The sequence below is a fragment of the Phocoena sinus genome, chromosome 18 (genome assembly GCF_008692025.1).
Source record: "Phocoena sinus isolate mPhoSin1 chromosome 18, mPhoSin1.pri, whole genome shotgun sequence".
In the NCBI taxonomy this organism is placed as follows: Eukaryota; Metazoa; Chordata; class Mammalia; order Artiodactyla; family Phocoenidae; genus Phocoena; species Phocoena sinus.
In genome coordinates, this window is record NC_045780.1 from 16,433,931 (window position 1) to 16,460,652 (window position 26,722).

Consider the following 26,722-nt stretch of genomic DNA (forward strand, 5'->3'; position numbering starts at 1 on the left):
ATGTTTGAAAATAAATCTTGTCTTTAAATCTTTTTTAACAGGATTTGAAGCCACAGACATTTAGAAATGCGTATGACATACCAAGACGGAATCTTTTGGATCACTTAACAAGAATGAGATCTAATCTTTTGAAGAGCACCCGCAGATTTCTTAAAGGACAGGATGAAGGTTAGATCATGGTTTTAATGTTGGTATTTCTTCAGTAAACTTATTTCTTTATATTGGAAATAAATAGAGTGTTATTGTAACTTTTAAAGAATTATAACAGTAGTAGTACATTCTCATTGAATGAAGTAAAAAGTGAGTCATCCCTGATTCTCTACACTCTTCCTACCATCACTGTTGCCCCAAATTCTATTCCCCAGAGGTAACGACCTTTGTTAGCAGCTTAGTTTCCTTTTTAGCTTTCTTCATACATTCACATATACAGGCATATGCGCAAACAAATCATTTTCTTGTGATCTACTAGTATCTGGTAGTTTAACTAGTTTAACTCTGGATGGCCAATATATATCATATTCTGGTATTTCCTTCAACTGTACCCATGGCACCTACTACAAATCAAGTCAGATGAGAACTTAACCCTTTGCCTACTCTCGTGTAAGCATTTCAACTATAGTTTTATATAAAAAGGGTCATCTATGTGATATCTCTTTTCTGTAAATTCTGCTTTAATTAAATTCTGCTTATTTGGAATAGAGTAGAAGAGACATTTCCTTTTCATAGAAAGGTTACATATATGCTTATTCTATACACTGAAATTAACTGCAATATTTTTGCTTTGTTTAGAAGATAAAATCAAGTATTTAAAATTTTATTTTAAAAAAATCTCAAGATTTTATGTCACAATATTTATAATGGTGACAAAATAATTTAGAATATGTGTTAAGGAAAGATTGACTAGAATAAACCAGACAGCATTCATACATAAGAAGACATTATTTGATAACTAGTTGGAAGGTAGTTTCAGTGAGGTTAACTTTTGTTTTTGCTCTATTCTGTTTGAAAAGATCAAGTGCACAGTGTTCCTATAGCACAAATGGGGAATTACCAGGAATACCTCAAGCAAGTACCTTCTCCACTAAGAGAACTTGATCCTGATCAGCCTCGAAGGTTGCATACATTTGGCAACCCCTTTAAGCTGGATAAAAAGGTAAATTTGAAATGTTCCATTATATAATTTATTTGCGCTAGGCACTGTGGAGAGGAGCAGTTCTTAATTTAACTAAAGAAAGCTGAAGCTATTTTCTTGGTAGAATACCTAATAAATGTCAACAGTTAAAATATAGTTATTTTACTGGGTATTGGAATTAGTTGTGCGATTAAAAACTGTATGTAAAGCTAGGGAAATTGTATTCTTTTTTGTTATAGGGTATGATGATAGATGAGGCAGATGAATTTGTGGCTGGACCTCAAAATAAACATAAACGACCTGGAGAACCAAATATGCAAGGCATCCCTAAGAGACGTCGCTGTATGTCTCCACTACTAAGAGGCAGACAACAGAATCCAGTTGTGAACAATCATATTGGAGGAAAAGGACCACCTGTACCTATGACTCAAGCACAGCCAGATCTTCTTAAACCCCTTCCTCTTCATAAAAGTAAGAGTTTTTCTTTAAATGTTATTTGCTGCTCTTCGGTTCTTCATGGGAAAGATTTTTGTAATACAGAAAAAATTGATAAGGTCCAGGAGTGTCTAGAGAAGATATTTGTTTACTCTAAATTAGCATGTAATCATTTTTATGTCTTTTTAATGAACATTTATTGAACATTTCATATATTCATTATGCTTAATAGCTATCATGATTTGAAATATCATTTGCAAATCTTAAGTATTTAAAAATAACAGTTTTTAAAGGGGCATTATCAACACCCACAGAACGATGGTTTTCAATTTCAGTTTAATTCAACAACTAATTCTTAAATGATATGCTAATTTAGACAGTGCTAGGCACTGAGGTATAGCAGTGAACAAGACAATAGTGATCTCTGCCTTTATTTATAATGAGTGAGGAAAGAAAGTCATTGAACATTTCATTAGAAGTGTGATGAATGTTACAAAAGGGAAGTCAAGCGTGTTGTGGAAGTATTTGGCAAGAGGATTTAACTTAGTCCGTGGGGTCAAGGCACTTTACTGAGGAAGTTCTGTTTATGCCAGTACTTGAAGGATGAATGGGAATTAGTAAACTAAAGCTATGCATTTGCCTATGCCTCAGTAGTAGTCTAAGAAGAGTATGTGCAGAGGCATACAGTAAAGCGCAGGGCGTTAAGGGAACTGAAAGAATGCTGGTTATAGCAAGGGTTGTTGGGAATGAGGCAAAGTGAGAACTGAAAGATATACATGCAGAGTCTAGATCATAGAGGGTCTTGGAAGCCATTATAAAGATTTTAGACTTTATTCGAAGGACAATGAGAATCCATTGAAAGGTTTTAAAGAGGTAGTGATCTGATCTGATTAGCATTTTATAAAGACCAGGCTGACTTTACTGTGTGGAATATTATTAGGGAAGAATGAGAATTGATGTAGGGAACCCTTAATTAATGGATTCATTAATTATAGGTAGTGATCATTCATGGCTAATGACATCTTAACTGGAGAGAAACCAAGTATGATACCTCCTGATGGAATTACACAGTACTACTTTTGAGGTAGTCCTGCCCTCCCCCCACCAAAAAAAAAATACTGAACATCAATCTGACCAAGCCTCTCTGTCTAACTACCAATTTTTAGGAAATATAAGGGACAGAGAAACATGTTAAATAACAAAACAGGGATAAAATTAGAAAAATCCAGATTGTGGGAAACTCTATAGGACAAAGAATCTGGTGTATGTGTGTATTTTTCCAGAAAAAAAAAAAATGCATAGAAAAAAAGAGGTACAGAAGGATTTTTATAGATTAAAAGATAGTTAAGAGACATGTAAATTAATTGCAATGTCCAGGTCTGATTTGGACTCTGAATCAAAGAAAATCAAACTTTTCACAAACAGAAACTATATAAGGTAATTGGAGATTGTGCACAGTGACTGGGTATTTGATGTTGTTAAATAATTGTTACAGTTGCACAGAAACCAGTTAGGAAACACAGGGAAGAGCTAATGGTTACCTGGGAGTGTGGTTGTGAGAAGAACCTGTATTGGAGAAATACTTGGATATATCAGCAAAGGACTTGGTGATGACTGGCTGGATGATGGAGACAGGCAAGGGAGGAATTGAGAGACCCGGGGTATTTCAGTGTGTCAAGGGTGGAGTGGAAGAAGAGAGGTTGAATGAGTTTAGTTTAGAAGTGTCTGTTAGATAGCCAAGTGGATTTCCTAAGTTAGAAGATGGGTCATTGAGTTTGGAACTTATGAGAAGAGGACTGGGCTAGAGAGATAGGTATGGGAGGCAGCCTTAAGCCCCATTGGAGTAACCAAGGGAAACAGAAGAAAAAGCCTAGAGCAGAACTTTGAAAGTACCAAAGTTAAGAGGAGAAATAAGGTTCAGAAAAGGAGATTGAGAAGAAAGGAAGAATCCAAGAAAGAGGAGAAAATAGGGAATAATTTAGTGTTATGGAAGCTAAATGGAAAGAGAATTGAGTGGTTGGTGGTCTCAAATACTTCTTAAACAAATCATTTGAGAGGATTGGAATAGTTCTGTAGGTCTTTAAGATGACAGAGTTGAATATATTTAAATGCTGGTGTGATGGAGCCAATAGAGAGGGAACAGCTGAAAATGAAGATGAGACAGAGTATAATCACAAAATCACTGAGAAGGCAAAAGGGAATGAATGGTCCAGAGCCCACATGAAGAATGCTTCTTCCATTAAAGCCGAATGGGTGTGGTGGGCACAAGTTTAATGGTGGGAAGTCGAGGAAGTTCACCTTCTTTCTGCTTTTGCTTTCCTCTGTGAAGTTGGAGGTGATGTGTACTGCTGAGAGGAAAGAGACACTGGGAAAGTCAGAGATGTTAAGACAGTGGAGAAGGTTTGAATGATTTTTTTTTTGTGGTAGAGGGAGAAAAGGTTGTAATAAGACTGCTAGGCAGTGCTAAGATCCAGGTACAGGTGGTGACTGTGACCATTCTGTAGAGCTGTGTCATATTTCTCCAGGAGTGCCTGCTCATCATTCCACATGTGAGTCTGCAGCAAGAAGATAGACTGCATCATCAAATTTGGGATTTTTGCTTGGCAGGGGTCATGGGAGGACAATAGAATGAGAGAATTTAGGACATTGTTAAAAAGTGATACATTTTGGGATATAAGTTAGATAAGAAAGTGGATATCTAGAAGGAATCTGATTAATATGAGGGAGAACGTAGAGGAATTGCTGGAGTGAAAAGTCTGGCAGAGTTCAAGAGCCATAGTAGGAATACTGCAAAGACGAGGGTTACACATGCCTCCATCCCTGAATTTGTGTTTCACTCGAGAAGCAAATGGGTGGGTGGAAAAGTTCCTTGGAGATGAGAAATTGAGGAATTGGGAGGCCAGGTTCTTAGCAGGTGATGTCCTTAGACATGGATGTCACATACTACAACATTTCTCAAACCTTAAGGTGTATGTGAAGCCAGGCGGGGGTCGGGGGAGTGGTTAGTTAAACTACAGATTCTAATACATTGTTTGGGATAGGGCTCAAGATGAGCATTTCTAGCAAGCTCTCTGATGGTACTAATGCTGCTTGTCCACAAACCACACTTTGAGTAGTAAGGACCTAGAACGATGTCCCAAGGGACATGGGGTGGAAGGAAGTCTGTGAACCAGGTGCCAGAGACATCCGTGACCACGGGTGTGCTCTGGAGGTCAGTAAAGATAGTGATGAGGAGAGAGAGGATGAGTTGAGTGGGATAATTAAATCTCAGAAGAGCAAGAATTTTTCAGGAGTGCATGGAGAAATGTTCTTGAAGTGGCATTGGAAGGTAAAGGGATTAGTGACTCCACATCCTTATTTATTTATTTATTTTTATACATTTATTTATTTTATTTTATTTTATTTTTGGCTGTGTTGGGTCTTTGTTGCTGCGCGCAGGCTTTCTCTAGTTGCGGCGAGTGGGGGCTACTCTTCGTTGCGGTGCGTGGGCTTCTCATTGCGGTGGCTTCTCTTTGTTTCGAAACATAGGCTCTAGGCACGTGGGCTTCAGTATTTGTGGCTCGCGGGCTCTAGGGCACAGGCTCAGTAGTTGTGGCTCGCAGGCTCTAGAGCACAGGCTCAGTAGTTGTGGTGCACGGGCTTAGTTGCTGTGTGGCATGTGGGATCTTCCCGGACCAGGGCTCGAACCCGTGTCCCCTGCATCGGCAGGCGGATTCTTAACCACTGCGCCAGCAGGGAAGCCCCACATCCTTATTTTAAGTCCATGGAGAGTGTTTGACAGACAGCAGTTTCTTTGCAGGAGAGTTGGGTTTCGATTAAAGCAGGAGTTACTCTAGAGAATATTCAGTAAAGTTTGCACATCATGGAATAGAATTTAGGAGGGAGGGAGTCAGAAGTTCAGGGAATTTTTGTGGGGATGAGTTTACATTTTGAACAGTAAAGAGATGAATTCAGCTGGTGTCCTGGTGGTTTGGTGAGCAATCAGAGAACTTAGAATTTAGCTGCTTTCTGTGAGGAGCAAGTACAATAATCTAATATTAAGTAGTAAGCTTGCAAGCTTTTAAGTCTAGTAGTCTAGTGAACTAAAGTGGGCACCAGCTATTCTTCACTGCTCAAGTAATGAAGACTATATGGATGGTTATAAGAAAAGGGGGCGCTGTGGAGGTTTGGTGGTGTGTTGCTGCAGAATATTGATCAGCGTAAACTCCCTGTGTTCACTTTTGTCTCTGAACGGTAATAACTTACAAGGTAGAGGTAAGTTGGAGTGAACTAGTACTCTCTAATGAAAGGATAACCATGATAATCTTGATCACATATATTTCCCTAAAGCATTAAAAACCTACTTATTCAATAAAATTGCCATAGAATAAAGCAGAGAACTAAAAGTTGTTTGAAACTGGCTTTTATTTTTATTCCTAAGGGCAAAAATTGTACAGGTTTTTAAAATATTGTGCATGTTTCACATTGAAATATACCATATATTTGGCAAAGCTTAAAAACCATATCAAATTGTTAATTTGCAGCAGTCAGGGAGATCAGTTGTGATTTGCTGTAATATTGTTTCTTTGAGGTTTTCTTTACTGTGTGCTTTGAAATTGGCTCTCATCATTTTTTTTTCTTACTTTTATTTTTAGTTTCAGAAGCCACTAATGATTCGACAATAGATGATGTGGTTGAAAATCATGTTGCAGACCAACTTTCATCAGATATTACACCAAATGCTATGGAAAGTGAATTTTCAGCATCTTCTTCTCCAGCCAATTTACTGGAACGACCAACCAATCATACAGAGGCTCTCGGCCATGACCACTTAGGAACTAATGACCTCACTGTTGGTGGATTTTTAGAAAATCACGAGGACCCAAGAGATAAAGAACAATGTCCTGAAGAGAATCTACCAGCGTCTTCACTCAACAAAGGGAAGAAATTGATGCATTGCAGAAGCCATGAAGAGGTCAACACTGAACTAAAAGCACAAATAATGAAAGAGATCCGAAAGCCAGGAAGAAGTATGTATAATTAGACACAAACATCAGATTTGATTTCTGTTTGTGCTCAAAAAAAAAAAAAAGTCAAATAAACTAAAGCATAGATCTGATTTTAGATCACTCTTAAACAACATATGAGCTATATAAGATTTGGTTCTTTATTCAGCCAACAAACACTTACTGAATAGCTGCTATATCCAAAGTACTGTGTTAGGTGTGTTAAGTAGGAGGGACTGAGAGCAGAGCAGGAACTCACAGACACACATGGTTCCTACCATGACAGGAACCCATTGTCTTGAGCATTCTGTCAACCAGCAACTGGAATTTTAAGGTAACAGCAAACCCAGACAGATGTAGTGACTATTAAATGACTTCGTATTTGTAAGGTTCTAGGCATAGTACCTACCTACCATCTTAACTTTTAAGATTTAAACTATAATAGTGATCAGGGATGTGTTTAGGCCAAAAAACTAAAATTATGAAAGCTATCTATTATATGAGTACAGAAGAACTTTGTGTGAGATAAAGTTTCAATATTATTGACATTCATTCCAAAGATGTTGGCAGATCACCTGCTATGATGGTGCGGTGGCCCATGGGTGGTCCAGAAGTGGGTAAGACTCAGTACTGGCCATTTAGGAGCTTATAGTCCTTGGCAAAGTTTTATGTGAAAACTTGAAACTGAGGCAGCATCCTTTTTTTTCCCACCAATTACGACGTGTATATATATATATATTTTTAAAAACATCTTTATTGGAGTATAATTGCTTTACAATAGTATGTTAGTTTCTGCTTTATAACAAAGTGAATCAGCTATACGTATACATATATCCCCATATCCCCTCCCTCTTGTGTCTCTTTCCCACCCTCCCTGTCGCACCCATCTAGGTGGTCACAAAGCACCGAGCTGATCTCCCCTGTGCTATGCAGCTGCTTCCCACTAGCTAGCTATTTTACATTTGGTAGTGTATATATGTCAATGCTACTCTCTCACTTCGTCCCGGCTTACCCTTCCCACTCCTAGTGTCCTCAAGTCCATTCTCTACATCTGCATCTTTATTCCTGTGAGACAGCACTCTTAACTTTTTTTTTCTCCCCCGCTCTATTTTATCCACTCCCAAGGTTAGCTGTAATTTAGAATTTGTCATAAGGATGGATTTTTGTAAAGGCCACTTCTTAATTTTCTGTGGCACTACCAAAAAGCTGTTTACTCATCCTTCTAAGCTTTATATTTGATACCCTATTGAGAACTTTTACCAAAAAAAAAAAAGCAGTGTTTGAAAAGCTATTTTATCTTTTTTGATGTATGATGAAATATGTGTATTATAAAATCTCTAATGAGCAGTGAAAATTTTATGTAGACTAGTTTTGGTTTTGTCTTAGTATATCTTGATATAGTAAACTGTAATAGAAAAATATTGAATAAGAATGCAAATTAAAGCCACTTAATTTTTCTTTTTGCTTCTCGTTTTAAGAATATGAAAGGATCTTCACTTTACTGAAGCATGTGCAAGGCAGTTTACAAACAAGACTAATATTTTTACAAAATGTCATTAAAGAAGCATCAAGGTAAATAATCTGTTGTACATTATGATATGATGCAGTGAGTCCCCAGTTTTCTATAGGTGGTATTTTAACAGTATCTGTTTTATACTTGTGTTGTTATGCATGTATATGACACACCCCTTTGTATATAAGTACTTCTCTCTTTTTTTCAGTTTATTGAAAGAAGTTCACTTAAAAAATAGCTATACAGAAATTCTTCAGAAATCATGGACCCTTTCTCTCTACACGTTACAGATTCTTGCATAATTCTCGTTTATCCTACTCTGTGGCTTTTTGGTGTCTTTATATGTTATAGTCTTTAATTTTTCTCCTTTGTATATTTGAACTACAGTTAATATTAGTGATAAAACGTAATCTTGAAAGGCAATATTTGAATGCAGTTCACTTGTATGTGGGAAAACATGTAATTAAGGGGACCAGAGCTGGACAAATGGGCCTTATTCTGATTGCCTCAGTAGCCCAGGATTATGTACTTTAGTACAAGGAATGTGGATCAAGATTATAAATGGTAACTGTGAAGTGCAATTAACTGGAAAGCATAGTTGTATGAGTTCAGTGAGTAAAAAAGCAAATTTTTATTTCTTCTTCAAGACTTTTAGAATTTTAGTAATGTAAGAAAACTTAGCGTTTGTCTCATCTGACCTTCCAAGATACCCACCCTTTAATTAGTCCCCCAGTTTCTTCCATCCTACATGTAAAGGTTTTTTTAGATAAAGCTGTTAATTCTATTTTTTTTTTTCTATGAGTGGCTAGAGCATAGGTTACTTTGAAGTTTCAAGATAAGGCCATAACTTTTCATATTATTGATATTGAGTATTTAACTCATTCTGCTCTTTATGTAACATTCTGCCAACTCAAACTTCATCATCGATTTAGCTATATTCCGGGTGCCTGCATTCTACTTCTGCCACCTTTTTTTTTTTTTGCATTACGCAGGCCTCTCACTGCTGTGGCCTCTCCCGTTGCGGAGCACAGGCTCCAGACGCGCAGGTCCAGCGGCCATGGCTCACGGGCCTAGCCGCTCCGCGGCATGTGGGATCCTCCCGGACCGGGGCCCAAACCCGCGTCCCCTGCATCGGCAGGCAGACTCTCAACCACTGCGCCACCAGGGAAGCCCTACTTCTGCCACCTTTTAGAGAGTTGTGTAGTATTATGGTCGGTAGTCATATTAGTGTACGAGTAGAGAGGAAGTAGGTATAGATGTGGGCAGTGTTTTTGGATATTCTGAAAAGCATCAGCAGTATTAATACTTAGGCAGACAAAAGCAATTTTAGTCTACTATATTTATTACCGCAAAAATTTAAAACTTGAACTTTGTTTGCTGTATCCTATACTACAGATGTCTAATTGTCCTTGATTTGCTAGTTTTCAAATTGTAATAGTAGAACACCACAGTTTAAATGCAATTGCCCAAATTTCATTTCTTCTTCCGTTTTGTGGGGAATTATATTCATATTTTATTCACATTCCATTCAACATTCAGTGTTCAAAGAGCATAAGAAGCTGTTGGAGTCATTGCTTTGGGAGCCCATATTGCTGGAATATTTATAACCCTTGTATTTATTAGGGTTTTTTCTTCCCCCTTTTTCTTTTTGATTGTGGAAGAAATAACCTCTTTCCCATTGTACTTAGGCCTGGATTATTTGTTTTAGGAACAAACTATAATACTCTACTGATAAAATAATTTGCTAATCTTCCAAGAGATTTTATATATCATAAAGTTGTTGATTTTTCATTTTCATCTCACTTTGAAAAATCTTTCCAAGGCAGTTTCTCTCCTTTAAAAAAAAGTATACTGATATATAACTATTTGTTAAAAAGAAATTGAGAGTGCTATTACTTATTTTTTTATACAGGTTTAAAAAAAGAATGCTAATAGAACAACTGGAGAACTTCTTGGATGAAATTCATCGAAGAGCCAATCAGATCAACCATATTAATAGCAATTAAAAGAAAACAGAATGTGGCCACTTATTTCACTACCTTCTCCAAATACAAAGTAAATACAAGACTGTTGTGATCTTGCATTCATTTTTTGACATGCATTGTTGGCTTTTTGAAATACTAAGAGCAAGTCTACAGATCCTTTTTCCATCATTTTACAGTGACCTTTTCTTCATTTTGGTTTATTTTTGTAATGTGAAAAGTATCACTCTAAAAAACATTTTTATTTAACAAACTAAAAATATTCCTCCAAATCTCTTGCTTGTCATTGACTCTTGCGTGTCAATTTCCCTCAGGTTCTATTTTCTTAAACCAACCTTTAAAATTGTCACCTCTGTTAAGGTTGAACTTTGCCAAAAAAATAAAAAAGAAGTTACTTTGTAATTTTTGGGGAAAAAAGCACATACATTAAAACTAGGCAATGTTTTGTATATACAGTTATTTTGGATATATTATTGTAAGTTGTACAAATGTATTTTGAAGAATATTTAAGAAAAGCACTTTTGTTATTCCATCAATAAATGCTCTATTTTACTCTTGTGTGGTTTAGGAAATAATCACATTTAAAGTAATCATTTAAAACCATCTTAAGATAATGGAATTTTAAAGGCCTTGCTTTTTAGCATTGGAAAAATACACCACTTGAAGTTCACATTTGTTAAACCTAACTGTAATTACGTGTTACATAATCTGCATTGTCTTTTTACTCTATGTTCTTAGATTTTGTTGGCCACTCCAACATGCTCCGTTTCTGCCTAGATAATGGAAATGATGGTATCTATGGCGGATAGGCAGACTCTTTAAAGCTATTTTAAAAGCAGATGCCTTTGGACTTTATTGGTTTCCTTACTTACTTTCCTTCAACCCCTTTTCCTTTCTCAGTAGGATTGTGGATGGCACTAAGGTGAAGCCATCGGTCAGGGAGTTGTAAGTTTGGGGTATACCACATACTCTGAAACGTCTAGCATTTAGCAGCTTGATGCCATACTTACAGAAGTCTCACAACAGACTGGGGTTTCAACAGGGATCTCTTAGTTCTGCTCTGCTATTACACTTCAACTCTCCATTTTATTTAGAAGCTAAATGGAAAGGAAACATGTTTCAAATGACTTTGCTCATTTTGCATTCTCCCTAAGTTATCCAGGATAAGGAAAACTGAACACTGTTCACTGTCCGCCCTCAGTCCAACATGGCCTCACGTGTCCTTACTGAGGACGTGACCCTGTGACCTGACTCACTTACCATTCATAGATCACTGCTGTGCCTTGTAGTGCTTTTGGGATAACCAGTAGAAAAGAAGGCTAAAATACATTTAGATTAAGAGAGGGTGAAATAAATTTATAAAATTATGGTAAAATTGAAGTATTTTTAGGTTCATAATATTTGAAAATCACATACCCTTATCTTTTTATACTTTAGCAGAACATTTTTAAAATCAAGGGTATAGCAAAATGAAATTGTAACTTTTTATGAAGAAAAGCATCGATGAAAGTAGAGAACATGCTTGAAATCTGTTAATTCAGTTTAGGGGATTTGAAACTCTCCCAATACTGAAGACAAATGCTGTCAAGAAAAAAAAGCATTTAATGTAGTGTTAAATAGTATTTTCATATGCAATTCTTTAAACATTTTTTCACCTCTACAAAATACCTTTAAGCAGGATATCATTTAGTAAATGGAATTGTTAAGGTAATTAGCTGCAGTCACATTGCTAAATTCAACAAGAGATACACAAAATCCAGAATATACTGTCTGGTTTTAAATTATATATGTTTAGATTCTGAGATTAACAGGAGGGGGACTACAAGTCATTCAGATAAAAGTTAATACTTAACAAGAATATTTAGGAAAGGGACTCAATCTAGTCCAATATTTGGCCACTTTCCTTATCAGAAAGTTCTTAGTTGCATTTCACAGGTTGCTCATGAGGTAATAATCCTTTAGACTCTTGCTTGACCTTTAATACATTTTGGGGTATGAGCCCTCGAGGGAGTTGGAAAGAAGCAGTTTGTTCTGTCTCCTCTTTTCGTCCTAAATCTCTCTGCCTCCATACTCTACGCCCTCATCCCAAAACCTAGTCACAAGCTTTGAAGCCCATCAAAATTCAAGCTTAATATCTCATCTCTTGCAGGTTTTTTTTACATTTTAAGAAACTGGGCATATTAGTTGAATTAGTGAAATACTGCAGAATTTTTGTAAGCAAAGGGGAGGGGGAGTACATTTGAGGGGAATAGCATGTCTTTTAGCCCCTTTAGATCAATGGATGGATGACTGACTGTAGGCTGGACAAATGATGTTCTCCAACAGTTTAATTTTCAGGTTAAGATAATTTTTTGTAATGTTCTTGTATGTGTCCCATTTGTCAACTGATTGAGTCATTATTTACCCTTATCAGTAAGCTTTGTCAATTTGGTGTACTGAAGGCTGAGACTCATTTGTCCTTTCAATACCCCGTCACCAGAAGAATAGCCACTTTGCCTTGTGTGTTATGAGCAAGTACCTCCCAGAAAGAGAGGTAAATAAATTCACAAGGACTATATTTAGATGTGCGGCGGATTATGGAACTGGTGTTGGATTGTATTTTCATTCTGTTTACTACGGCCGTTCTGGAAACTCTTAGCACGGAAACAGTGGTGTGTCCTTTACTAGGTAGTTCAAAGATTTTACATCATTTTATGCAGTTGAATTCCAAAAGAGAAACTGTTCTCTCTTAACTGTCATCAATCTTTATTGGCTATGAGCTTTTGACAGTGACCTTTCTGTTCAAGTTTAGTCCTGTTTCTTTGTTTCTTGAGGGAGTAGAACCTGTCTTTTTTTTTCATCTTTCATTTTTTGACCTGTATCCTTTCTAAGAGAGGGCTCTCTGTTGCCTGTTCTGAGTGATAAGTGACATTTTCATCTAATAAATATGGGGTTGGGATGATCATGGTGAAATACTAAGAGGATATATTTTGTTGATGGACTTTTTCTCCCCAAATAATCCCCGAATAGATGATTTCCTAGTGAATGATTATCTTCATCCTTTTTGTCGCAAGTGTCTCTTTGATTTCTAGCACAAGTTACAGCAGTATGCAAATGATTCTCAGATAAAATGATGTTGACAGTATTTCCTTAACAATTTGTGTAAAACCTATGCGTAATTTTCATTATTCTAACTTGACTTTTTTTCTCTCCATAAATAAAAATAATGCCTGATGTTTAGTTAAAGTAGATCCACTTTTGCTTGATTTTGTTAGACTTGTTCCATCCTATTTCTTTTTGACACATTGTTTAGACTTGCCAACAACTCTTTACTGAGAATCTCTTTTTCTTTCCTAGGCTGATAAGTAATTGCCAGAGAGGGTGGGGCGACATTAAGAGGAATAATTTGAATACTTTGTTCACTGTTGTTGATGCTTAAAGGACTTCTGCTTGTCCTTCTGATGTGCTAAGGCTCTGCCTGTACCATCCCCTCTTTGGATTGAGATGAGGTTGTGTGGTGGGACCTAACAAGTACTAGGGCAAACATTTGATTTTTGTGTAACTTCAGCAAGCTTGAGAAAGATCAACAGGAAAACTATAGAAATGCAGGTGCGTTCCCTAGGATACTAGGGGTGCTGAGAGCCAGAGGACTGCTTGGACACTCTAGTGGCCTGAAGGAATTCTTTCATCCTCCAAGGCCAAGAAAGCTTGGCAACAATGGGGAAAAAAGATTTATCATTTATTTTACTTTCATGACTTTAAGTCTCCCCAGAAGTAGAAACCTGAATTTTTAAAGACCTACATCAACTATAAATGAGCTGAGAGAAACAGAAGGCAAAAAAGCCACCGAGGTTATTAGTTTGCTCAGTAGTTATGAAATATTCCCCTTTCTCAGGATACATGACATAGCAACTGAGAAGCTTCTGAAGCACCATGGAAACCAGCTAGAAGGAATGCTTGTTTTAGGTTAGGGTGGACAAACGAGGCTTTGTTGCTAGAGAGATGCTGATAAATATTTAATTTATGTGACTCCTATCAAAAAATACTGTAATACCTGTGTTGGGTTCTCTCAGGAAAAAGATGAATGGCCGATCTGCTTTAAAAATAGGAATCCGAGACCTTTTCAGTAACAACAGAGCTGCAGGAAAGATAAAGAATAGAATCCCGTTGTACTTTCTCTTCATTTGAGGAAAGTCACTATTAAAATTGGATACGAAGTCACTTATATGCCTTGATTTTTGGAGAAATAAAAGCATCCTAATGATATAGCATTGTTTAGTGTTATGATGGGGTGCAAATGGGAAAATTAAAGGGAAAAGATACCACTTAGCCAACACTGTGTCCTATTTTCAAAATATTCCATGGAATAAATTCCTTCCTGAAGGTAATTTTCAAAATGACTCTATTCCTTGTTTATGGGGTCGTGCTACAAATCCTTTTCAAAATGGCTATCTCTTTTCTCCCATCAGTTTTCAAAAACTTTGTTCTGTTAACATTTCTTTTTTTAGAATGCTCTACTACATCTGGACTTGGGTTTTTAGTGGGGAGGCTTAGAAGTGTGAAGGTTGAACTGGATAAATCTAACAGAGGGAGATAAGGGGGAAGCAGCTGACTGAGTGTTGCTGACACTGTGCTCTTAGGAACATACCTGTAGCTGCAGATGCCTTGGTGCCTTCCTCTGAAACCTCAATCTTGGCTTTGTGGATTGCTTCAGAAACATAAACGCCATCCTGGCCTAATCCCAGGACATAAAAATGTGATTGTTTATTTGCATTTTGATGCATTTAGTTGAAAGATTTTAGTACATTTTTAAAGAATGGACTTCACTTACAGTCTCGTTCGTATGCTGCTTACTGTGTAGTTAGGAAGAGATTTGTTTGGGAAATTTTAAGGTACAATAATTTATGCAACTTTCAAAACCTCAAATTTGGTAAATTATCTAATAAATAACCCCTCTCAGATTAACATTCAGGTCTGTGCCCCATTTTTTTCAATAGTTAATTTTCAAAAATAATTTCTAGTTACTGTTGAAATCTTTAGTCAGTGTTTCTAAAATTTCGGTGGTATAAGAATTGCCACAGTGCGTGTTAAAATGCAAATTCTGGAGCCCAGGAATCTGCGCGTTCAGCAAGCTTCTGAGATGATTTCCCTTGAATCTTGGGCTGCATTTTAGGAGCCACTTTTAAATGACAGAAGTTTGTACTATGGGCCTTAAAAGGCAGTGTATAAAAAATGTCTCATGCCTCATGACTGCATTCTGTATACTGAGTATATCAGTTATGCAATTATCTTGCCTTATTGGCTAGAATTTGCAAAGAAAATGAGAAGTTAGAACTATAATAGTTGTATGCCAACAATTTCAAAGATATTATAAGCTTAGCAAATAGGAATCTGAGTGATCCAAGTGTTAGAGGAATTGACAGGTTTTTGTAATTTAGCCATCAATCATTTTTAAACAACTCTCCACAGTGAAATGGTACTTGATCACACAAAGAATGAAAGTAAGAATCTTTAGAATGAGAAGAAACTTTAGAAATCATTCAGTCCAGCCCTCTCATTTTAGAGTGAGCTGTGAAGTCATCTGAGGCCACACACTTGACAAGAGGTCCAGTCGGGCATATGCAGGTGTTCTGAGAGCAGGTGCAGTGCCTATTTCCACCCCACATTTCCATACAGGCGCCACCACCTTGGAAAAGTGTGTTCTAGTCCACTGCAGGACGCACTAGAAAGGGAGCTGTGGCAGGAGTCTTAAAATAATCATTGTGATGGACATGTATTTTGAGGGGGCTTCTTTGTTTGAGCTTAGACTAATATTTAAATTGTTTTGCATTTCTCATGCACATACAAGGGGATGGCAAATGAATGTTGTGAGAGAATAATACCAGTGGAGTACAGAATATGCAGCATTTCATCCATCTTGTAAATAAGGCATACACAGGAAATTGTGAGTTGGCTGTGTTCAGTGTAAGGAACAGGTATTTTGCAGCATCAGTGAAGGGGGCCAGACAAGGGCCAGAGGAGGAGAAAAATCAACGGAAACATTCACCTGCCATCGCTTGTCCTAAAACCAGTGCAGAATCTGATTGATTGTAGCAGTTGGTCTTTTTCTGTGGGATCTTTTAGAAAAGAAACAAATTTCTCTATACTAACTAGCCTGTCTCACTAACTCATTGAGCAAACTGAAATGCAGTGCCCAGATCAGAATTGTGTGTATAAGGAATGGTTGATGGTCATGAGAAGCTTTTACTAATCTGTGACTTCATTACTATCTAGTATGCCATCTGGACATTTAAAATAAATGTTAATGAAATGAGCAAAGGTTCTTTATCAGCTAGAATATAGTAAATGCGTTTGTGTTAGAGTCCAGGCACCCTGGCACAATGTGAGAAATGGGGTCGACTGGTTGGTATTAATGAGTTTTTGGTTAGATGGGCTTGGCTCTTTGAATTTCTTGAAACTGCAACTGAGGTTTCATTTAAGTAGCTTTTTTCTCCATCATATTACAGGAGTGGTCCAATAATTGACATTTACATGTTTGCACAGACATAGGCTAAGACCCATAGCCTCTCATGTCCTAGCATCCTCATCTCTCATACATTTTATCTCTGGTAAGAGTTAACATTTCAGAAGACCAACATTCGTGAGCAAAATAAGGATTCAGGAGTCATCTGTGGGTTTGTGTTTTTCTTGCTTGATCTTGTATTACAGATCCCTATTTTGCTTGTTTTTGTTAGGTAGCTCTGGAAATGTTATGCAGCAACTAATGAGATCAGCCCAAAGGGATTCTCCTGGCTTTGGGCTCATCCTCTCCTGCAGTGTTGGCAGCTGTCTAGTGCCATTGACGGCCATACAACCTGTTTCCCCAGAATTTGTTCCCAAGGTTGTTTATAGGTGCTATTCTATTAAAAAGGGTTCCATGAGTAATTACAATGGGAACTGCAAGTTGGATAGGTTTGTGCTTTTGTTTTTAATAGTGGACTTCTTAGAGCTGCTAATTTGCTAACGTTCATAGTGAATCTCCACAGGAGGGCTATAATATGTAGTGTTTAACCATGGAAATACCCACACTATCTCCTGTCTCCAAATTTAGCAGGTTAGCATTCTACAGAACATACTTTGGGAAACTAGCTGCCTTCCCCCTGCCCAATAAACTCTTCTGCTCCTATATTACATTTCAATATCCAAAGCAAACAGGTAAAATTCTTCTTGCCCTCCCTGGCATACTCTACCCTTCTTCCATAACATATAAGTATTTCCATCTCAACTTTCCTCATTAGATTGTTAGTTCCCAGAAAGCAGAAGCTGTAGTATTTGTTTTAAATATTTACTTTGCTCAACTAGCATAATAATGCTTGGTACACGTATGTGTTTAGTAAATGTTGGATGAATGAATACTCGACACTCCTCACACTGTACATTTGTTTCATTTTCCCATAAAAACAACTGACTTAATGTTCTTTAATCTGATTTCACTTGTAAGGAAATGTTGGTTGCTGTCCTTGGAATCACTGGGGCACAGCACAGAGCGAGTCTTTGGCTAATCTCATCCAAATGACTTAAAACAGTGTCCCTTCCCCTTTGTGAGTGGAGCCCGTCATTCTTTTTATGTGATTGGCCATACTTTCAAAAGGCTTAAGAGTTTTGATAATATGACATTGTGTAAATGTAAGATTTGCAAAATATAAAGTAGTAATCCTACATTTCATCCTCAGCTTCTCACAAAGCAGGACAAACATCATTTGCTGTGTCTTTTGTCTTCCCAGTTGTTATCACTTACTATTGGTAACATTAATGGCTTTGAAAAAGTTATTGCCAGAATTTGCAAATTTGCTTCTAGTTTATCTTTCTCATCCTCTTGTCACTTAGTTGTAGATGGCAAGTGTGTGTCACATAGCACCCAGCCCAGCATATAAAGAGTGAGTACTGGAAAGAATCTGAAATGGCCTCTGAAAGTAGGTGCTTAGTTCCTTTCTCCATCCTTCTCCTCCAGCCCACTCCTCACATCTTTCTTTCTCCCCACCCTCCCACCCAGCTTTGTTGAGATGTAATCGACATATGTAACATTGTGTACATTTAAGGTGTACAGTGTGATATTTTATGTATGTATATATCACAAGTAATATATCTTATATCTGTACCCTTTGACCACCTTCATCCATTCTCCCCACCCTGGCAAACACAATTGTACACTCTGATTCTATGAGTTTAGGTTTTTTAGATTACACATATATGTGAGATCATACGGTATTTGTCTTTCTCTCTCTGACTTAATTCACTTACCATAATGCACTCAGGGTTTTTCTATAATGTTGCAAATGGCAGGATTTTCTTTTTAATGGCCGAATAATATTCTATTGCATATGTATGTACTGCAACTCCTTTATCCATTCACCTGGTGATAGACACTTAGCTTTTTTCCATGTCTTGCCTGTTATAAATAATGCTACTATGAACATGAGGGTGCAGATATCTCTGTGACACAGTGATTTAATTTCCTTTGGATATATACCCAGACGTGAAATTGCTGGATCATATGATAGTTCTGACTACTTTCCGTAGTGGCTGCACCAATTTACATTCCTACCAACAGTGCACAAGGGATCCCTTTTCTCCACGTCCTTACCAACACTTGCTATTTTTTTCTTTTTTTGGCTGTGCCACACAGCTTGTGGGATCTTAAGTTCCCTGGCCAGGGATCGAACCTGCGCCCTCAGCAGTGAAAACGTGGAGTCCTAACCACTGGACCACCAGGGAATTCCCAACACTTGCTATTTCTTATCTTTCTGATAACAGCCGTTCTCACAGATGTGAGGTGATACCTCATTGTTTTGATGTGCATTTCCCTGATGATTAGCAATGTTGAGCACATTTTCATGTACCTGTTGGCCATTTGTGTGTCTTTCTGGAAAAATGTCTATTCAGATCCTCTACCCATTTTGAAATTGGATGATGATGATGATTTGCTATTGAGTTGTATGAGTTCCTTAGACATCTTGGATATTAACCCCTTAACGGATATGTAGTTTGCAAGTATTTTCTCCCATTCAATATGTTGCCTTTTCATTTTGTGAGTTATTTCTTTTGCTGTGAAGAAGCTTAGTTTGATGTAGTTTCACTTGTTTAATTTTGCTTTTGGTGTTTGTGCTTTTGGTGTCATATCCAAAAAATAATTGCCAAGACCAATTTCAAGGAGTTTTCTACTATGTTTTCTTCTAGGAGTTTTATGGTTTCAGACATCCATTTTGAGTTAATTTTTGTGAGTGGTGTAAGATAGGGGTCCAGTTTCATTCTTTTGCATGTGAATATCCTGTTTTCCTAACACCATTTACTGAAGAGACTATCTTTTCTCCACTGAGTATTCTTGGCTTCCCTGTCAAATATTAATTGACTCCATACACATGGGTTTATTTCTGGGGTCTCAATTCTGGTCCACTTGTTTGTTTTTAGTGCCAGTACCATACTGTTTCAATTATTATAGCTTTGTAATATAGTTTGAAATCAGGACATGTGACACCTTCATCTTTGTTCTTTCTCAGGATTACTTTGGCTATTCTGGGTCTTTTGTGGTTCCATACAAATTTTAGGATTGTTTTTTTTCTGTCTCTATGAAAAACACTGGAATTTTGATAGGGATTGCATTGAATCTGAGGATTGGTCTGGGTAGTATAGACATTTTAACAACATTAATTCTTCCAGTCCATGAACACAGGATGTCTTTTCATTTATTTGTATCTTCTTCAATTTCTTTCATCAATGTGTTGTAGTTTTCAGTGTAGAGATTTTTCATCCCCTTGGTTAAATTTATTCCTACGTACTTTACTGTTTTTGATGCAATTGTAAATGGGATTATTTTATCTCTTTTTCAGATAGTTCATTGTTAGTGTATAAAAAACAACTCATATTTGTATGTTGACTTTGTATGTTACAACTTTACTGAATTTACTGATTAGTTCTATCTAATTATATACCACCATTACAATATTAGAGAATATGATTTTGATGATATATTTACTATTACCAGTGATTTTTACACATTCATACATTTTTACAATGTTAATTGGCATTCTTTTATTTTAGCTGCAAGAATGTCCTTTAGCATATCTTGTAAGACAGGTCTATTGGTGATGAATTCCCTCAGCTTTTGTTTGCTTGGGAAAGTCTTTGTCTCTCCATATGTGAAGGACAGCTTTGTCAGTATAGTATTCTTGGTTAACAGTTTTTTCTTTGAATATTTTGAATGTGTCATCCCACTCTCTCCTGGCCTGCAAAGTTTCTGTTGAGAAACACATTGATTGTCTTATGGGGGGTTCCCTTGTATGTAACTTGTTTCTTCTCTCTCGCTGCTTTCAAAATTCTTTGTCTTTGACTTTTGGCAATTTAATTATAATGTGTTTTAGGGTAGCCCTTTTCATCCTCAACCTATTTGGGGTCATTGGGCCCTCATGAATCTGGATGCCCATTTATTTATTGTTCCAAGTTTGGGAAGTTTTCAGCTAATATTGCTTTAAATAGACTTTCTATCCCTTTCTCTTTCTCTTCTCCTCCTGGGATTCCCATAATGTATATATTGTTTCTTTTGATGGATGTCCCCAGCTCTCATAGACTTTCTTCACTCTTTTTTTCTTTTTGCTCCTCTGACTAGATAATTTCAAATGATTTATCTTTTAGTTCACCAATTTTTTTTCCTCTGCTTGGTCAAGTCTGCTGTTGAGGCTCTCTTAATCTTCAGTGCAGTCATTATATTCTTACGCTTTAGGATTTCTGTTTTGTTTTGTTTTTTTGATGGTTTCTATTTCTTTGTTGAACTTGTTACTTATTTGTGCACCGTTTTCCTAATTTTGTTTGTCTGTGCATTCTTGTAGTTTACTGAACTTTTTTAAGAGGATTACTCAGAGTTCTTTGTTAGACAGTTAACAGATCTCCATCTTTTAAGGGTAGTTATTAGAGATTTATTTGTTTCTTTTGGTGGTATCATGTTTTTCTGATTCTTCATGATCCTTCATTCCTTGCATTAATATCTACGTATTTAAGTAAGCAGTCTCCTCTTCCAGACGTCACAGGTTTGCTTTGGCAGGGAAAGACCTTCACCAGTCAGCTGGTAGCAGTCGTGGGCAAGTAAGGCTCTCTACCAGGGTCTCTGTTTGAGCAAGGCTACTGCATATGCTCTGAGGTTGCAGGGGTTGCTGCTGGCTGGGTTACTTGGTTGGGTGGGTCTGCTGGCTGGACTGTGCATTCAAGTGGGGCCACTGCGGGGACTCCCTGTTCAGGCGGGGCTTCTGGCTATGTTTTATGGTTGGGTTGGGCCACTAGCTCTGTAATCGCCTCTGGTTGGGTGAGGTTGCAGGCTGTGTTCCCTGGCAGGATGGTGCACTGATTGGATACCATGATTGGGCAGTTGTGGGATGGGCTCTGCAATCATTCCTGGTCAGGTGGGGTCTCAGGCTGTATTTTCCAACTGGGTGGTGCTGTTGGCTGGGCTCTGTGCCAGGTGCAGTGACAGGCCGGGATCTGGCTTGGTGGTACCATGGGTTGGGCCCCAAGGCCATCCAGAGTCACCAACCGGTCTTCCTGGTTGTATGGTGTCAGGGGATATGCTCAACAGCTGGGCAGGCCATCTGGCTTGGCTCTTTGCCCCAGCAGGGCTGTAGGATGGGCTTCCTGGCTCTCTGGGTTCTCTGGCCAGGCTTCCTGGATGAGCAGGAATTGAGGCTATGCTCGGCAGTTGGGTTGGGCTGTGAATTTGCTTTCCTGCCTGGGTGGGTTGGGAGTATGGCCCTTTGACTGGAGACCCAAATCACAGAACTGCCAACTGAGCCCTCTGGCCAGATGGGGCCACTGGCTTGGCTCTGCAGATGGGCACTGCTGCTGGCTGGGGTCTTTGCTCAGGTGCCACTGCAATATGGTCTGTTAAGGTTTGAGTGCCGATTGCTGTAAGCTTTGCCCCTCTTCTCCATCTCTTATCTGATTCCCTGAGATCAGAGACCTGAGAGGGCCTACCAGGATGTGTCCTGCAACATTGAATGTCTACCTTGGGCTCTCTTTTCCCACTGGAGAAACCATAGACCTAGCGCTATGTCAGCCTGGAGGAGGGGTGATGTGGTCAGAGTGTAGCCACTCCTCTTACCTTTCTAAGGTGGTCCTTCTCAGTCTCTGTGTTTCAGAGGGGTGCTTCAGCCTCACCTCCTGGTGGGGGTATTTCCACAATGGTGACTTGTCTATGGATAGTTGCTAGTTGGTCTTCTTGAGAAAGGGACTGAAGTCGGGAATGACCTATGTTGCCATCTTGATGACCTACTGCAGCTCTGCCCAGTCATCTGGTATGGCATAAGTTAACTTCCGTACACAACCAAACAACTGTGGGTGGTTTCCTCATTCACATCATAGTAACAGGGAACTTGTACTTCTTCATGAGCAGAGATTGAAAACTATTCACTTACAAAAGTCAAGAATAAGACAGTTTCTTCAAAGTTTCAAGTTGGTGCACAAGGAGTATTTCTTGGATTAGGAAGCATGGGTTGGTATCAAAGCCTGCTGATCCTATAGGAAGTGGGATTGCTCAAAAAGGGTATCTCTAGCTGATGTCTTTAGTGTAAGTGAAACTGGAATTATTCTTAAAAGCTTCATGTAGTGTCAAGTTTGTCTGGGGAGGAAAATTATACCCTGGTCTCAGTTGGGCCTTGAAATGATATCAAGCAAGTTCATCATGCAGCCAAAAAAGGATCTGATGCCATGAAAGGAGAGATGAGTGACTTTTAAACGGAGCAGGGGAACTTGAGTAAAATGATACTGGACTTTGGAACCAAATGGAAAGAAAAAGCCAAATGTTCCCTGTGGTTGTTTAGTTTCCATCAATAGCACAAAACTGTTTGCAACCCTTTGTTAATTGTAAGATGGGAGGCCAGCATTTTCTGATCATTTACTCTCTGACAAGCTCTCTAATGAAGCTTTGCTATATGATAAGGAATTTCATTCCCGCAAGTAAGATGTGAGGTGGGTGGTGGATACCCCATTCAGGCATGATACGACGATTTGTTAGTGAGATTCAGTGGCCATGTCTCCAGAATTAAGTCAACAGCTTACTTGGGCACAGGAGTGACTCGTCTTTTGATTATGTTTAAAGAACAGCATTGGAAAGCAATATTTTAGTTGGCAAACTCTATCTGTAAAAGGCCAGATATTAAATATTTTAGCCATTGCAGACCATGTGGCATCTGTTGCAACATCTCAATTCTGCCATTATAGCAGGAAAGCAACCACGGATGATTTGTAAATGAATGGGAGTGGCTGTGTTTCAATAAAACTTTATTTATAAAAAGAGGTGGTGGGCCATCATTTGGTGACCCCTGCATTAGAGGAACAAAACTTTATGGGAGAAGATTGTAAGGTGGATGTGTTTTATCTGTAGGAAACATGCATGCAAGCTTCCCACTTGGTGCATGGTAACTGCATGATAGTTATTTAACAAGCCGGATCCATGAGCCTATATTTCTGCTGATTGGAGCAAATATAAGTAGGCTTTAATTGCATTATAAAACAAGAGGTTAGGTATTTTAAAAGGTTCTTTTTAAAGCTAAGCTGCTTGTTAGATCTTATCAAAGAAGCTGTGGGCCTCAGAAGTCTTTACCAATAGGGGAACTGCACGATGTGGGTTGCGCTCAGTCCTGTTTGAGGACACGGAACTGACTGCATTTTAGGATGCACTTCTAAGACATAAAGTCAGAGAGGTTTGAGAACCAGGAAGGAGCAGTGAGTCACAGTGATTACTTGAATGTAGTGGTGTGGAAGAAAAGGTCAGAACAGCCCCAAAGTTTTGAACTAGGATGATCAAAACAGGAATGCCATAGCTGAGCTCCAGGGCCACAAAAAGATGCTGTGATTGGATTCTGCAGGTTATTAAAGACAGTGCACTCAAGTTCTTCATCCCTTGCTCCTTCCTTGCTTCTCATCGTTTTGCTCTAATCTTCCTCTTTTCCTGGCAGTGCTAGATTATGTCTGTGTCACCAGGCAAAATTTCTGGTAGAGTCATTCAACAAAGTCAACAGTATTTACTGGATATCCACTGTGTGCCAAGCATTGTTGGGGCACTGTACCCAAACTGGACTATCACCTTGCTTATCTCTTTGTTTCAGCAATGAGTTCAGAGCTGGTGGATTATAAACAATCTAGAATAGATCCTTCCTCCTGTGTTTTATTTGATGTGCCATGTAGTCTAACTGGTCACATCTAATGCCCAAGCTGAGACTTCTCTTGTGGACCAAACTCCCATGTTTTTCTGTGATTGCTTAAAGAAATCTGAGCAAGCCTTTAGAAAACTTATCTGTGCTATGAGGTTCTAGCATTCAAAACAGAGATTTCACAAGCTCATCAGGCAAGGAAAACATCAAGGCCAATGGCTATGCCTGCCCCAGTGTCATCTTCGTATAGATAATTTACCATCCAGAGCAGAAATGAACCTGAGCCTTTGGAGTTGGCAGTAGTTTAGCCAGTGGTCTCCTGAGAGGATTCTGGAAGATAAGGTTCTGGCATTCCACTCTCTTTTAACGTCAGATGTAAGTCTGTCAGACCATACGTGAATACAGATCCTATTGATTAGGAGTAGCTTGTCTACTACAAGCCAAGAAATTGAATATAGACTCTGGGAGGGAGGACATTTTAAGGCAAGGTTGTAGATGGATGAGTAATTTGAAGAAAGGAAGTTGGATGGATGAGGGTAAGTTCCGAGGTTAGCTCATTAGAAGAGGACAGAGAGGTACAGGAAGGGAGGGAGGGGAGGTAGAAACAGAGTGACCGTGAGGGCATCAGGACAGCAGGAGGTCAGAACGAAGGGCTCTGTTGCACCAATGTCTCTGGCATCTCCTAGTCATGCCAGGCAGAGGAGGGGAGTTGTACTGTGTCCTGTGGTCACTGACTTTACTCTGAAGATGGCATCTGAAAATGGTGCTTAGAGGTGGTCTCAAGAAACACCCCCTCCTCAACAAAGTCCAACCCAAATCTGTTATCTAAAGTAACAAATTCTTATGTAAAGCAAAGCACTTTTAAAATTCTTTTAAATGATGTTAACTCTAGCTGTTTACCTCTGAAGGCTCTGTAGATGAGAATCCCTTAATCAGTGCATGATTACTGATTAGAAACTGCCCCAAACACAATGCTAATAAGCTTGGAAGAAGAACTGGTGTTACCTGAAATTCCTTTCAAGTTAGCTTTGAGTGGGTCGAAGAGATCGGTAACTCCCCAGGAATATAAAATGTTTTTCAAGTTGAAATGATTTTGGATCCTAAACCTAAAAAACAAAAACAAACCATCAACTTTCACTTAAAATTCTCACTCAGTGGACTTCCATACACATCACGTGACAACCAAACCCCCTCACTTGAAAGTCAGGCTCATTTCCAGCTTCATCTGTCATTGCTCCTTCCCAGACCCCCGACCCCCTGACTAATCTGACCACACAGCACTCTCTCCCAACTCTGGACCTTTGCTTCTGCTGTTTTTTCCAGGTCTCCCTTGAGACCTTTCCTCTAAGCTCAGATCAGTTGTTACCCCTCCTCTTCCCCAGCTGTTTTGTAACGGTCAGTTCTTAAGGCCCCTTTAAACACTTTGTTTTTTTTTTTTAATTTTATTTATTTATTTATTTATTTTTGGCTGTGTTGGGTCTTCGTTGCTGCGCACGGGCTTTCTCCAGTTGCGGCGAGTGGGGGCTACTCTTTGTTTCAGTGCACGGGCTTCTCATTGCAGTGGCTTCCCTCATTGTGGAGCACAGGCTCTAGACGTGCTTCAGTAGTTGCAACAGGTGGGCTCAGTAGTTGTGGCTCACGGGCTCTAGAGCACAGGCTCAGTAGATGTGGCACACGAGCTTAGTTGCTCCGCGGCATGTGGGATCCTCCCGGGCCAGGGATTGAACCTGTGTCCCCTGCATTGGCAGGCAGACTCTCAATCACTGCGCCACCAGGGAAGCCCTAAACACTTTGTTTGTTCGACTCTTCAGATGTATAGAACATTCTGCTTCCTGTTACTGTTATTTATGATACTGTAAACTATTTGAGAAGAGAGCCTGGTCAGTTTTTAGTTCCTCATAATAATTAATGTTTAATGAGTACTTACTATGTGCTAGGCACTACAGCAAGTACTTTATGTGCATACTCTCATTTCATCTTCACGTAACTATGTTATTATTATCCTCATTTTACAGATGAGAAAACTGAGGCTTAAAGAGCTTAAGAAGCTTGCCCAAGAGGACGTCCTGAGTACGTGGTGGAGCTCAACTCAGATGCGGCTGAGCACAGAACCTGTGCTCTTGGCATCTACACTTCACTACCTCGCATCCCGGGTGGCTTCTCACACACAGTAGGTGCAGAAAAGAAGTTGTTGACTAACTGCCAATTGATAGAGTGTCTCATTTAATGTGTTTATCTTTGATACAACATATTTTCATGTTTGCTGTGTGCAGCGTGGGTCTTTGGTTTTCCTAGCAAGTCCCGAGAGCGGGAAGAATCAGCACGCCAACTTCCTCATGTTTCTTCAAGGGCAAGGCGTTTGAAACTTTAACGCTGAAGGAGCCTTTAAAACTACGGCTGACATTATTTTTCTTTGAGAATAAAAAAGTTCAAAATGGAATTTAGATGGTCGTTTCTATAAACCATGCGGAACTTGTAGGAGAATAAAAATACTGCACAATATCAAAGTTCTTCACTGCCAT

The 26,722-nt window shown here is 38.7% G+C and overlaps 2 protein-coding genes across 7 annotated transcripts in view; one reads left to right on the forward strand and one right to left on the reverse strand.

Annotated features, from left to right (window-relative positions):
- The window catches only part of INTS6 (integrator complex subunit 6), a 111,423-nt gene that overhangs the window by 78,819 nt on the left and 5,882 nt on the right, over window positions 1–26,722 (forward strand). For 4 of the 6 annotated variants that reach the window (XM_032611209.1, XM_032611211.1, XM_032611212.1 and 1 more), the window contains 6 exons: window positions 42–168; window positions 1,011–1,153; window positions 1,372–1,603; window positions 6,202–6,576; window positions 8,031–8,124; window positions 9,978–13,272. In XM_032611209.1, coding sequence (XP_032467100.1) covers window positions 42–168; window positions 1,011–1,153; window positions 1,372–1,603; window positions 6,202–6,576; window positions 8,031–8,124; window positions 9,978–10,071 — 1,065 coding nt within the window. In that variant the 3' untranslated portion in view covers window positions 10,072–13,272. Of the gene's footprint in view, window positions 1–41; window positions 169–1,010; window positions 1,154–1,371; window positions 1,604–6,201; window positions 6,577–8,030; window positions 8,125–9,977; window positions 13,273–26,215; window positions 26,573–26,722 lie in introns of those variants that run through there. The other 2 variants (XR_004346673.1, XM_032611210.1) reach the window with 2 other exon arrangements.
- SERPINE3 (serpin family E member 3) overlaps window positions 11,552–26,722 on the reverse strand; it is a 32,167-nt gene continuing 16,996 nt past the window's right edge. The window contains exons 6-9 of the mRNA XM_032611215.1: window positions 25,206–25,306; window positions 14,675–14,761; window positions 14,081–14,164; window positions 11,552–11,628 (exon numbers count right to left, since the gene is read on the reverse strand). Coding sequence (XP_032467106.1) covers window positions 11,585–11,628; window positions 14,081–14,164; window positions 14,675–14,761; window positions 25,206–25,306 — 316 coding nt within the window. The 3' untranslated portion in view covers window positions 11,552–11,584. The remainder of the gene's footprint in view (window positions 11,629–14,080; window positions 14,165–14,674; window positions 14,762–25,205; window positions 25,307–26,722) is intronic.